Source organism: Globicephala melas, chromosome 8 (genome assembly GCF_963455315.2).
Source record: "Globicephala melas chromosome 8, mGloMel1.2, whole genome shotgun sequence".
NCBI lineage: Eukaryota > Metazoa > Chordata > Mammalia > Artiodactyla > Delphinidae > Globicephala > Globicephala melas.
In genome coordinates this window covers 55,516,199-55,531,062 of record NC_083321.1, presented here as the reverse complement: position 1 = coordinate 55,531,062, position 14,864 = coordinate 55,516,199, and the positions used below count along the sequence as shown (strand labels likewise).

The 14,864-nt window shown below is 45.9% G+C and overlaps 1 protein-coding gene across 13 annotated transcripts in view; it reads left to right on the top strand.

The window, feature by feature from the left end:
• TENM4 (teneurin transmembrane protein 4) overlaps positions 1 to 14,864 on the top strand; it is a 739,976-nt gene that overhangs the window by 692,794 nt on the left and 32,318 nt on the right. For all 13 annotated transcript variants that reach the window (XR_009564930.1, XM_060303774.1, XM_060303773.1 and 10 more), the window contains one exon: positions 813 to 1,690. Coding sequence is in view for 12 of the 13 variants with exons in the window: in XM_060303774.1 (XP_060159757.1) it covers positions 813 to 1,690 (878 nt within the window). In the remaining variant the exon portion in view is untranslated. The remainder of the gene's footprint in view (positions 1 to 812; positions 1,691 to 14,864) is intronic.

Genomic DNA, 14,864 nt, shown 5'->3' with positions numbered 1-14,864 from the left:
AGAAAGATCCAGTTATGATTTCCAGCCCCACGTTAGAATCAGCCAGGAAGCTTTCATGCCTCTGCCCGAGCCCCACGCCCAGGGAGCTGATCTAATTGATCAGAGGTGGGATTTGAGCACCAGTACTTTCTTAAATCACCATCGGTAATCTGAATGTGTGGCCAGGTTTGAGAATCACAGGTCTGGAACTATGTCAGACAAGAGCCAGTGTTACTTTCTCTTTACATCCCCAGCACCTAGCCGTGTATTAATCCATGAACTCAAAGAATTGAGAAATCATCCTTCATGCGTGTAGCGACAATGCATGAAGCATCTTTCTTACTCCTACTTCAGCCTCCAGACTCCATCTGCCTTCCCCCCCCCCACCTCCCACATTAGCTGCCATTATCTGAGCACTTATGGAGGGTCAGACTCTCTGTGCCACTGTCATTCCTGTTTTACAGATGGGAACATTGAGGCTCAGTGAGGTAAAGTAACTTGCCCACAGTCGCAAGTAGGGGAACTAGGGTCTGAACCCAGGCCTGTCTGACTCCAAAGTCTCTCCTCTCGCCTGCTTTTTTTGTTTATTTGTTATTCCCTTCTTCGTGTTTTTGTCAGTCTAACGTAGACCACCAGATGTCTCCGTGAGGGCTCTTGCATGCTTTCTGTCTGCTCGGGGGCTGATATCCATGGTGGATGACAGGCTGCTGCGGGGATCAGGCGGGACTGCCATGTGCTGGCACTTGGGACATTGTTATGGGCTCTAAAGGGTGTGGGATGATCAGTGGTGGGCACCTGGCCAGGCATTTGAGTGTCTGTCTCTCCATTGTCAGGTTCGCCTGGAGTGGCCCACAGACTTAGCCACCAACCCGATGGACAACTCCCTCTATGTCCTGGACAACAACGTAGTCCTGCAGATCTCTGAAAACCACCAGGTTCGCATTGTCGCCGGGAGGCCCATGCACTGCCAGGTGCCCGGCATCGACCACTTCCTGCTGAGCAAGGTGGCCATCCACGCAACCCTGGAGTCGGCCACTGCCTTGGCTGTCTCTCACAATGGGGTCCTGTATATCGCTGAGACCGACGAGAAGAAGATCAACCGCATCAGGCAGGTCACCACCAGCGGAGAGATCTCACTGGTTGCCGGGGCCCCCAGTGGCTGTGACTGTAAAAATGATGCCAACTGTGATTGTTTCTCTGGAGACGATGGCTATGCCAAGGATGCAAAGCTGAACACCCCGTCTTCCTTGGCTGTGTGTGCTGACGGGGAGCTCTATGTGGCTGACCTTGGGAATATCCGAATCCGGTTTATCAGGAAGAACAAGCCTTTCCTCAACACCCAGAACATGTATGAGCTGTCCTCCCCAGTCGACCAGGAGCTCTACCTGTTTGATACCAGTGGCAAGCATCTGTACACCCAGAGCCTACCCACAGGAGATTACCTGTACAACTTTACCTACACTGGGGATGGCGACATCACGCTCATCACAGACAGCAACGGCAACATGGTAAACGTCCGCAGAGACTCTACAGGGATGCCCCTCTGGCTGGTGGTCCCAGATGGCCAAGTGTACTGGGTGACCATGGGCACCAACAGTGCACTCAAGAGCGTGACCACACAAGGACACGAGTTGGCCATGATGACGTACCACAGCAACTCTGGCCTTCTGGCAACCAAAAGCAATGAAAATGGATGGACCACATTTTACGAGTAAGTACCAAGACCAGGCTGTGTGATGGTTTTGTTTCATGGATGCATTGTAGGATTAGAGGTGAACTGATGAAGTGTTAATTTGTGGATGTGTTTTATTTTAATTCACTTGGGATGCAAACCATGACCTATTATATGTTCTGCATGTTAATAACCCAGATGATTACTCCTAGGAAGGAACATGGTGTAGTGGAAAAGGCGTGAGCTATTTGGAGTCAGAGGAGTTGGGCTTGAATCCAGCTCCACGATGATCTTAATCTCTCTAGGGCTCAGTTTCCACCTCTGTAAAATGAAAACAGAGGATACCTGCCCAACATACTACAGGGAGGTGGTGTAGATGAAAAGTATCAGTACTTGGTTAAGTGCTAGCATCTTCATATGACCAGTGTCCAGAAATGTGGCAATGGGAGAAAGAACAGTTCCATGTGGAAGAACTGTCCATGTAATCAAAGCCCACATCTTTAAGTTTCAAAAATGTTCTTTCGGGCTTCCCTGGTGGCGCCATGGTTGAGAGTCCGCCTGCCGATGCAGGGGACACGGGTTCGTGCCCCTGTCCGGGAAGATCCCACATGCCACGGAGCGGCTGGGCCCGTGAGCCACGGCCGCTGAGCCTGCGCATCCGGAGCCTGTGCTCCGCAACGGGAGAGGCCACAGCGGTGAGAGGCTCGCGTACCGCAAAAAAAAAAAAAAAAAAAAAAAATTCTTGCACTTTTACCATTTTGGATGGAGTTTATGAAGTGCATTACATGCCTCCCTTCTCAAACACATTATACAGACATAATGAAATCTTTCTTTTATGAGTCAGGGTCATTAATAGGAAGCAACAACAATGCATTTGATGCTGCTGTTTGAAGATAGTTGCCAGGAAGTGAAGAAATGAAGCTATAGGACCCTTCATCCCTGCCCGAAGTGATTCTAAGTTGTTCTTTCATTAGCTCCTGTGCCTAATCCACAGTTTTACCACCTCCTCCCTCAGGGTGGCGCTATCGTGTCATTGTTGGTTTCAGTCGTGGGACCGACTTCAGTAGCTCACTTCCCTTCTCTTCATCCAGGGTAGGGCTTCTTAACTGGTGTAGTCATAGAACCAGACATTCAGCTTATTATAATCCTCGCCAAAATTAAATATATATGTCCACGGTGTTCCTCTAAGAGGTATTTTAACGAATGGACTTTGTAACATCTATTCTACTTGGATTTCTTTGGCGTCTTTTTGAGGTCTTAGCCATGTTCCACACAACTGAGACTGGCAAATACACGACCCTTAGATGAGTACGTGGAAGATGGGGAAGGAACTAGCCTTGCTGCCCGTCACTGATGGGCTAGGAACTGCATTATTGCATTCAGTCCTCACAACAGCTCTGGAAGATGGGTGACAGTATCTGTTTTACAGCAACAGAAACTGAGGCTCCGAGAGGCTCATTTGTTCACTGTTCTGTAGTGAGAACACAGCAGAACAGGGATCACCACCCAAGTCTGTCTGATGCCAGAGCTCATGTGCTTTCAGCTCTGCCCTGCTGCCCCTTGGCTGAGTTTGTTAATCCCAAATGAACCCGAATGCTTGAGCTGTAAGTTTTTCTCAAGCTTGATCAAGCATCAGTTTCTCACAATCCCAGAATCCAAAGCAAAGGGAGCTGTAATCGATTTTTAAATATAATTTGCACACACAAAACAAGTCACAGCAGCTTATACAGAGTTCACGGGCTAAATTCCTTTCTCCAAACAAGGGCCTTGTAAATTACAAAGAAAAGACAAAGATCCAGGAAAACAACAATTATCTTGATTAACTAATTGAAATGGAAATACGTTAAATAATTCAATTTTCCCCCCATTGCCCAATGGAGATCTCTTATTCGTTATTTAGCCGATACAGGGGTTTCTTTGTCTGAGCAAGTGGGTACACTCAATTAGTTCCCAAGGTCACGCCCTCAAGTCCCAAACTGAATGCTTACACATCACTGCAGCCGTTACTCTCAACCAGCCCTGAAACTGAAAACCATTTCCTACATCTCTACCAGGAAGCATCCTGTTCCTCCCTCCCTGTCTTCCTTGATGAAATATACGGCCATATTTGATGTTTTATGAAGAATTCCAAAGTGTCCACTTGATAGCTATACTCAGGAGTAGAAGATAAAAGCCCTAAAAGAAAAAAGTGAAATTCACTTTTTTTTGAGATCCTACTGTGTGCCAGGCTCTTTCCCATTTAATCTTCACAGCAACCTCAGATGGTAGGAATTATCAATTCCATTTTTTACAGATGAACAAACTGAGGCACAGAGAGATTAGGTAACTAGTCTAAAATCACACAGTGAGCACATAGCAGAGCCAAAACACAAGTCCATGTTCTTTTAATTACACTAACTGGGTTCACCTAAATTCTTTGCAACTTAACTATATGGTAGGGATTAAAATAGTACCTTTTTCATAGGGCTAGTCTAAGGTTCAAAATTTCAATGAGATAAAACATGGAAAACTCAGTGTCTGACTCATCACAAGTACTCATTTGATAGCTGTTGCTGTTGTTATTATTATTTCAAGCAGTATTAATATTAGTATTTCAAGCAATATTAGTGGCAGTACAAGTAATTGCAGAGATGATGTTTGGGCATGGAAGGTACCCAAGGCCTCGGAGCAGCTGTGAGTCACCTAATCAAAGGAGCAGACAAAAGTTGTAATTGAAGTAGGTAGAAATTAGAGGGCAGACCAGAAGAGCAGAATCAAGTGTCAAGTCTGAGGGATCAAGGTATGAACTAGGAAAGGGGTTAGATCCTTGAGAGTATCAAAAATGGGCTGGGGCTTCCCTGGTGGTGCAGTGGTTGGGGGTCCGCCTGCCGATGCAGGGGACACGGGTTCGTGCCCCGGTCCCGGAGGATCCCACATGCCGCAGAGCGGCTGGGCCTGTGAGCCATGGCCGCTGGGCCTGCGCGTCCGGAGCCTGTGCTCCGCAGCGGGAGAGGCCACAACAGTGGAGAGAGGCCCGCGTACCGGAAAAAAGAAAAAAAAAAAAAGGGCTGGAAAAAGACATGCAGAGTGGGTCAAAGGTTGTGAACATAGCAAGGATACCAGATACCTATTTTCACTGGATGTTTGCCATGTGATTCAGGGGCAGACTGGCTTCCAGACCCAAGTCTCAACCAGACAGAAATAACACCTGATCTACTCCATTTCAGGGCCATTATGGGGATCAAAAAACTAAATAAATACTGCAAGTGAAAATACTTTGCAAACTATGATGCTCCCAAGAAGTAACGGTCTGATATTATTATCATCATGGTAATTCTCAGCACAGATTTGGACAGATTTTGCCAATGCACATTGCTCCCGTGAATTTCCCACTTTTAGCTCCATGAGGCAGCTTAATGGATTCCAAACCCAAATGCTCTAATATTCTTTTTAAAAAAATCAGCCCAGGCTTCCCTGTTACGTGGGCTATTACTGAAACAAGTTTCAAGTTGGCTTTATCGATCCTCTCAACAGATTAATACATCTAACATAAACACCACACACTTTAGAACAACTTGACTTAAGAGTTTATAATTCTGGGGAATCAAGGTTACTTTTCTTCCCTCAGCCCACAGGTCTGCTGGTAGGAAACCTCAAAGGGGTCTGTAATGCCTTCTTCATCTCCAGCGTGTGGCATCATTAATTTCAGGCTTGGGCTCCTGGGCAGATGACATTTGGTGACTAAGAAAATGGCCTGATGAGCTGAGGCGGGTTCCAAAATTGTCTTGCTGGTTAGGCATGAGTAAGTTTCATAGGGGCAAGTGGCTCTGGCATCCCATGGTGCCCTGTGACAGCCCCTGTCATCCTTATGCTCGAGCTAACCACTCTGAGATCCTAACTAATGTATCTCTGTACAAGCTTGGGGCTTGCCACCTAGTAGATGCTCAGTAACTATTTTATGAATGAAATTCACATTCAGGAGAGAAGGGGGATAATGAAGGGAAGAAAAAAATATGCTGTAGCGAGAAAAATACTAGGTTTACATCGCAGCTCCAGCACTATCAGTACTCCCAGCGGGAAATTGAATTCAGTTCAAATGGTTCCAATGAAGAGACTTGGCTTCCAGTTTCTGCTTGAGGATGTAAGAGCTAGAAAGAGCATTGTTCCCAACCTTACAATGAAAATAAGCCAAACAAATGGCAAATTCATGAGTTTTCCTTGAACTCCTTCTCTGAAGTCACAGGGCAACCAAGTGGCCAAATCCAAGGAGAGACAGAGTGTCACATCGCAGACAAGATGTGAGCGCTAACTTACCTGGTAGGTGCAACCAGTCCCTGGAAGGAAAAGTTCAGCTTGGTGAATCTATAAAGGCTCAGTGTGTACTGGCAAGAGAGTATGAAGCCCTTGGAGATTGCAGAAATTGGGAGAGTCCACATCCTCCGGAACTTTTCTCCACAAACCCCGCTCGGTACTCACAGAAAAGGCTAGGGAAAGATGTAAGAAAATATCCCTTGTGGTAGACCTGGGGGAGGGGTACAGCAGCTGCTGAGGGAGGGGCACAAATTTCTGCCTGCTCCACCCAGACCCCTCTCACCTGATCTCCCACATGGAATAAAAGGCTTAATCTGTGGAGAGGAGGGCAACACACACTATTCTACTTAGGTACTGGTGGAAAACCATAGCAGCTGAATGAAGGAAGAAAAAAATTTCCAACTACTGCTGGAAGAGGAGCAGGAATATGTAATGGGCCCAGACGGACAGCCTGAAAGGGGCAGGAGCATTGAAGAGGCCACACCCCTGAGACTCAGGGACACGTGCAAATATAAGATTGAGGCATAATCAGAACAAAAGAGAATTCTCTCAAGCTCACCAGCCACCACCACTAGCTAAGAAGCTAAACATAACAATGAAAAGCAGCCTACTACTGGGAAAGAGATACAAGAGGCTAAAAAGAGACCCTTTCTAAGGCCTGGCACAAAGAGGGGACCTGAAACTGAGAATAGAATAGACACATTGAAAGAAAACCCTCTGGCAAACCAGTTTCACATCCTAAACTCAAGGTATTGCTGGAGGAATGTAACGCCTGTGATGCACTAAGGTTAAGCGTAGAAGTAACAAATTTCAAAGCCAGCCCAAATCCTACCTAAATTAACTTAAACTCTCTCACTAAAGTTTGAGCAGAAGGAAACTCATACTCATACCCCAAATCTATTACCTCATTGTCTACTGCATTACACAAGATGTCACACTTTCAACTGAACATACAAAAAGGCAAGAAAAAGCAATACACTCCCAGTAGACAAAGTAATCATCAAAACCACACTCAGATATGACACAGATGTTGAAACTGTCTTTCAGGAATTTAAAATAACCAAAAATTATGTTAAAGGTGCGAATGGAAAAGGTGAACGGCATGCAAGATCAGGTGGATAATTGAAGCAGAGAAATGAAAACTAAAAGAGAGAATTGACTGGAAATGCTAGAAATGAAAAACACAGTTACAGAAGTGAAGACTGCCTTTGATGGGCTTATCAGTAAACTTGGCACCGCCGAGGAAAGTAGATAGGTCAATAGAAATTATCCAAACTAAAACACAAAGAAAAAAAGAATGAAAAAAATACAGAAAAGGGCACCAAGAACTGGAGAACATCAACTGCTCTAATATACGTGTAATTGGAATTCCAGAAGAAGAGAGAAAGAACAAGGCAGAAGAACCATTTGAGGAAGTAATGGTCGAGAATTATCTGTATCAAACCACAGACCCCAAATCTCAGAAAACACCAAGCAGAATAAACACACACACACACTATACACACATAGATCTATGCATATCATATTCAAACTGCTGAGTACAAAAGAAAAAGAGAAAATCTTGAAAGCAGCCCCCCAAAAGGCATTTTTTACAGAGGAGCAAAGAAAAGAATCACAGCAGACTTCTCATCAGAAACCATACAAACTAGAAAACAGAAATGCTGAAAGAAAATGCCGGGGACCAGCCCCAGCTGAACAGGTTTCACCCAAAGGGGAAGACGGAGTCGGCGTGGACAGAGCACAAGACACCTCAAAGGATGCAAGGCTCTGACAAATTTATTCTCCTGATTTCAAAGTATTTATACTATAAAGTAATCTCATTTTCAAATTCAACATCCTCATTCCCACACCAAAAACTCCCCCACATAGGCCACAAAACAAAGGTAATTTACATCAGCAGATTGATTAAAACAGGTTAGGTAATTTTCCCATCGCCCAGAGTCTCTCAAAACAGGTTAAGTCCATGTTGGTCACATCTACATCAGGAACTCTGTTTACGGTTTCTTCATTCTTCTCAAAAGATTAAGGTGTTCTTGTACCTGCACATTCTGCTCAATCAAGCTATAAACTTAAGCAAATAATTCTATTAACAATTAAAAGCAAAAATACAACATTTCATCCACAGATTTTCTCACCCTATAATAGTAATCAAAACAATCAAAACAATACACATTATTTTTTATACTTCTAAAACACCATGGGAACGGACATTGTACCGTAAACTCATTGATTAAAGCCACTGTTGCATAAAACCTTGCCACCATACCCAGGTATTTCCCAGCATGTTTATAACTCCACTGGGAGGCCATAACTCTTGCAATTTTTCTTTTAAAGTACAAAGCTGCTGCAGAAATGTTCCCACCATTGTATTTCCCCAACAAATATAATCATTAAAGGAGCCAAAGTAGCTATAATCCTTCTCTTGGTTTTTACCCTAAATTGGGGTCTTTTCTAAACCCCTGCATTAAAACTATACATTTTTCCCAACACCAATAGCAATCCTATAAAAATCACCTTAGGCAAAGGCAGGGGAAAACAAGGGGAATCACACAGAGCAAAGCTTGGCTTCCACACAGAGGAAAGCTGTAGTCCACGGAGAAAATGGGAAACAAAGCCCTGCTGCGGCGGGAGAGCAGTTGCCATTGGCCAGGTCTCTTATCTGCTACCTGGGTTCCCATCTGAGCTGGGCGTGGGAAGCGAAGCAGCCATGGGGACAAGTTGGGGGGGTGAGGGTCTGTGCCCCACCTCTGTTGGCCCCCAAGTTCTCTCCTGATGGCCCCTCTGCGACTGTGCCTGTCTTAGGTTGTTCCTTCCCTGAGGAATCTTACCCGTCTCTGGCTAACCAGCCATCCTCCGGGGCCAAGCAGGGAGATGTGAGGTGTGCGAGTGAGCGAGGTGCAGCGCCCCCAGAGAAGGTCAGTTCTCTGTCACCTTGGTAGCCTATGCCCCCGTGGCCTCCACGCCCAGCACCTGCCCTGGGATTCCCTCGCCAACTGGCGGGGCCCCGGCTCTGATCACATGTCTTCGGGAACCCAGGTTTCTCCTCCAGAGAGGGCCCAGCTTACAGCACTGGGCAAGAGAGACCAATTACACGGCACCAGCCACCAGGAGGGAGCTGCTCTTCATGGAACAACAGGGTAGGGGGAGTGTAGAAAACCCTGTGTTCAGGAAGCTTTGCAAACGAGAGCTTTGCTTTTCCATTTTTATGTCCAACAGCATCAGCTTTGCAGAGGAGAACTTTACCTCTCCATATTTATACCTGACAGCACCAGCTTTGCTGACACTAAGGGTCTCGTCCGTGCTGAGACTCAAAGGCACTTCCTATGTGGCTCCCGACAGAAAAAATCTGTCAACCTAGAATTCTATATCCAGCAAAAATACCTTTCCAATGAAGAAGTGTTATTAGAGGTATAGGCAGGGATAAGGGAACCAAGAAAGGACAGTGAAGCATCCAGGCACTAAAAACAGTGAACAACTATTACCAACCCTCAGGGTGAAGGGCAAGGCAGGGAAGGAATACGATATTGTTACTTACTAAAGCCCAGTGGAAGCTGTAACCATGAAGGAGAAGGCATCTGGTAGAAGCTGTAATTGTGGGTGGATGCACCCACTGTTAGAAATATGACACCAAAGGACATGGAGAGTAGGGAAAACTCCTCCTTTTGACCTCCAGTCTCTTGCCATTTCCTGCCATTGACTGAACCCAACCAGAAGCAAGCTATCAAGGGGCCCCAGGGATGCAGTCTGCAGGGGTCAGCCCCTCTGAGCACAGAGAAGGGCAGAGAATGGATCTGAGGAGGGAACAGAGAATAAACAGCACAGACATTGACTGGCTCTGTGACATTGTACACATAAGTGGCAGAGCCAGGGTTCAATATCAGATCTACCTGAATCCTAAGCACTTACCACCAGATGCATGGCCTCAAATATAACATCAGTGAGAGCTAAGACCTGAAGTGATAGGGTGGACCAGATCTTAGAAATCCTGAAGACTACAATTCATTGTTGGGACTTAATTCTATGGGAAATGGGCAGGAAGGACAAATTTTTATTGCAGAAGGCAACAAGTAGCCTGGTTCTGCTGCAGTTTTGGAGCAGCTGCAAATGGTTTAGTGATGCCAATCTCTTACAGTGACCTGGGGTCAAGGGAACTGTTGGTGTGCATGGGCTGTGAACTCTAGTTATTCACAGAGGTTACAGTGGCCATTTCCTCCATTTCCTCTTGTTGGTGATGGTGTTGTTTGAAACAATCATAGATGAAAGTCGTAAAAATCAAATCTTTATTTTCAACTAAAAAGTCCCTGATCAGCAAAAGTTTAGTATCAGAGAGGGAATGTGGCATTTTCCTCACCAGCCACGCATAGCAAAATGGCTCGAGATGTGAAGTATTGAGTGTGAAGAAGAAAGCTTTGCAGTGTATGTGAAGATACCCTTTAGTGGTCCTCTTCTGAGAGCCAAGTTCACAGCCACTCTATGCATCTTTTATGTGTGTTCTTTCCTCGTGCTCCAAAGATCCTTTGGGAAAATGAGTGAAGAAAAGTCAGTGAAAGGCAATCGTAAAAAGCCAATCACCTGGCCGTCTCCATCATACCCCCAAGGTGGGGCTCAGCATCACTGCAAAGTCAGCTGTAATGGTAGCAAAGCAAAGCATCTGGAAGAGAGAACTGTCAGTTTTCTTGACCCAACTTGAGATTTGCAAACCCAATTTTTTCTTTAACATAGTTGAACAGAAAGGTTTTGATCTGAAATGGCACCATCTTTATGGGAAGCTTGACGAAAGAACACAGACTTTAAGGTCAGACAGACCTGACAGAATCTACGTTCCTCTGTCAGCTGTGTGAACTCACTCAAGTGACTTATCCTTTCCAAGCCTCGGCTTCACCAGTTGTGAAATGATGATAATAATGCCCACTTTCAAGATTGGTCGTGAGGGCCTCCCTGGTGGCGCAGTGGTTGAGAGTCCGCCTGCCGATGCAGGGGACGCGGGTTCGTGCCCCGGTCCGGGAGGATCCCACATGCCGCGGAGCGGCTGCGCCCGTGAGCCATAGCCGCTGAGCCTGCGCGTCCGGAGCCTGTGCTCCGCAACGGGAGAGGCCACAACAGTGAGAGGCCCGCGTACCACAAAAAAAAAAAAAATGGTTGTGAGCACAGTGCTCAGTACCTAAAATGTACTCTATGAATATTAATGAATTTGCGCTTCCTCATATGGAAAGTGAGAGGTAATAGGGATGGAGTTCTTAGTTATTCTCATCCCAGGTCTTGAAAAAACAAAAATGTCTACTATTTATTTATTTATTTATTCATTCATTCATCCAAGAATTATGTATTGAGTACCTTTTATATGCTGGGTCCTGCTTTAGGCACTAAGAATACAAACAAGGTCCCTGTCCTCATGGAGCTTATATTCTAGCGGGAAAAGAGAGACGACAGTCAAGTAAACAAATAAACAAGATGATAAGTGAAAATGGTAAAATAAGATAATGTGGTAAAGATGGGAGGACCCATCAGAAAGGGTGATCAGGGAAGGCCTTGCTGGAATAATAACTTTTGAACTAAAACATGAGTCATAAAAGGAACTAGCCCTACCAAGATTGGAGGGAAGAGCATTCCCAGCAACGGGAACAGTCAGTGTGAGCACCCCAAGCCTGGTTTGAACTCAGTGTGTTTGGAGAACAGAGGCAATTGTAATGGAACAGAGGAAGTAGGAAGGAATAGGGTTCAAGGTGAAATCAGAAAGAGGCAGGAAAGAGCAGATCATTCAACCAACACTCATTCACATTATTGAGCATCTACTATATGCTGGGCAGTCTCCTAAATTCTGGGGATACACCAGTGACTGAACAAAGTCCCTTCCTTCAGGGAGTTGATAGTCTGGTGAGGGCAGTCTCATGGGGTCCTTGCAGGCCCTGGAAGGAATTTGCATTTAAATATGTTACCGTGTTTGATCTTCAAGTATCTCTCTGAGACAGGTATTATTACCCTCATTTTATAGAGGAGAAAACAGAAGCACACAAGGTTATGTTATATAACCTACCTGAAATAGCATCATTTGTGATAGGAGTTGGATGGTTAGCGGAAAAACAGAACTGAGTGCCCACCCTCTAGGGTTGCATTGCTAGCAAGTGTAGAGCCTGGATTCAAAGCCTAGACCACCTGGCTCCAAGGACCTTCCCACACCAACATGTTCCTTCTGTTCCTCTCCAACGGAAAGGAAGAAAATTAGCCAGTAATTTAAGTAAAGCTGCAACAGACTTATCTAAGCCATTGTCTAGAAGTTGTCCCTCATGGGGCCAGGGTTTGAGGCAGCCACTTGTAATCCAGGGAGCGCAGACAGAGACCTGTCCCCAACACCCTGTTGGGGAGCACCAATATCCTTTCCCTTAGCAGCTCTGTAGCAGGAAGAGAAAGGGCCCCACCAAGGGGGCCACAGGGCAGAGGTCAAGGTCCAGAGGATGGGCAGCTCCAGCTCCTCCCCGCAGAGGCAGAAGCAGCAGCGTTCTGATGGCATAATCACAGGTATTGATCAGGCGGCAGAGAGATCCAGTGGCATTTCTCAAGCTCCAGGAAGTGCTGAAATGAATGAATAAGGGACAAGAAAATTCTATAAATTGGCTGTTCTGTTGGACGTTCATTTAATTAAGACATTCAGTCCTTCTAATGGAAAATGTGAGGAATGGAAATTACTGTTTTTGGCCATCTCATATAAAATAAAAGCAGATCTTGAAAGCAGGGGGCCTTTTCATTGTATCGTCTTCAGGCTCAATTTAATTATGTGTTACAGGCCACCTTCAATAATAATTACGATTGTCTGCCTTCATGTAAAGCCTCTTTCTATCTTGGAGACTAAAACTCTGGGGAGATGCCTACGGAGATTGCTCAAGTATCGTTTAGTGAAGGTGCTTGTTTCCCTATTTGTGCATTCAGCAGATGTTTATCAGGGACCTACTGTGTGTCAAGCCTCTGTCAGGTCCTGCAAGGGGTAGCGTGTGAATGAATGACAGTCTGTCTTCTCCCGCAGAGCAGGAAAGAGGCCTGACACGTCCAGTCATGCATTTGTTTATTCGTTCAGCCAACACTCCCTGCCCGTCTTCTCTCTACCAGTCCCCATGCCGGGGAAGCTGAGGTGAACTAGCGGCCAGACCTCCAGGGTGGTGGAATCGAGATCACCAGTCTAGCTGTCTGACTCCACGACCCTGTCCTGACTCAGGCACTCCGAGGCCAAAGTAAGAGACAGGCTGTGCGTCAGCTCTTATGATGCAGGGGACACATCCTGTGATAGAGCTGTGCCGGAGTATAACTGGGAGAAGAGCTGGGGAGACCAAGGAGGGCTTTATGAGGTGGCCTGTGAGCAAGGCCTTGATAGAAGTAGTATTGAGCCGACATCTGAGCCCTAATTAATAATCTATTCAGTCTTATTTGTAAGACTCCAAAACTCCATTTTAAGTATCTTGCATGGTATAATAAATCTTTTTTATCCAGTTAGGTCAGGAAATTAGATTAATAAAGAGTGTGTACATGGATCACAGGTGTTCAAAGAACCAGACTAGAACAGCATACTCATCCCATGAAACTGTTGGACTGAAATGGATCTTCCAGTTGATGTCAAAGATGACTTGGGATCTGACAGCACTCAGCTTACTCACAGACCACAGATACAGTTAAGGTGACCAGGGCAGAGCCAGTTTGGGGGGGGGGGTCTTGATTTTTGGCTCAGAAATTTGGGATGCCCTAGTAATATTTTACTGAAAAGGCCTAGAGGTTGATATTGGCAGATGTCCTATAAATGAGATGCTTCTATAAATGCCAGTAATTTTAAAAGTCCTCTTCCCCAAGGTGGCCATGCTTATGAGGCATTACTTGGTTTGTCACAGCACTCTTCTGATTATGAAAATAATCCATGTTAATTATAAAAAAAATCTTGGGAGTATAAAATGCATATAAATAAGCAACTAAAATCACCTGTAATTCTACCTCCCAGAGATAGCCACTGTAAACATTTTTGTGAAATTCCTTCCTGTTCAAATTTCCAGCAGCCATGACGGGTTAAAAAGGACACCAGCCTCTCCCAGAGTTAAAGGGAGCAGAGCTGTGAGCTTCTCCAGGTGAGAGAGGCCTCAGGACAGGCATTCCAGATCTTTACCCCAAGACGCTCCCTCCTTCCTGCAGCAATCTCTCAGAGTCACTCCCTCACCTGGCTCTGAGGGGCACTCTGTACCTTTCCCTCCAGTCCAGGTCAAGTCACGCCACCACCCTCCGTTAAGCCAGACTGACCTTTCCTTATAACAGCCTGATTCAGTACAAAGGAAGAAAAATGAGAAATCATGACAGGAAACAGGTTTCCAAACCCCTTAACTGCCTCTAAGAGAACCCAAAGGACTAATACAGCTCCACAGCCTTGCCCCACCGAGCTCAGGTCTGACGTATGTGGTCGAGACCCCTGCTTTTCTCGCCATCTTGGAAAGGGCTTCCATTCCCCTTCCTCAGGCCTCAGCACCAAAGATTCAACTCTCCCAGAGCCCCTTGGCCCTTCCCCCAGAGTCGGTCTCAGGCCAAGGACTTGAGCAATTCATTCCAAAGACCTTCACCAACACCTCCTCCGCACCAGGGACTATCACCATTTGGTGTAAAGCGTGCCGTGATCAGTACCAGCCGCAGGGACAGAAGGAGTTGGCAGATGGCAGAGTCCATGCGGCATTCATCTGACCTTGAACAGAAAACTGCTCAGCAGAGCCCTGCCTAGTCTCACCTGAAACCATAGAAGCTGTGGGACCCCAGCGTCCCATCAGGAAGCCAGGCCCAGCCGAAGGCATCACAAGAAGAGCAAGGATGGAATTGGACTTTCAGGCCTTTCATTTCACCATGACTAAAACCCTCAGGGGCCAAGAATACAGCTTTACCCCAGTATTAAAAGCCAAGCAGGAAA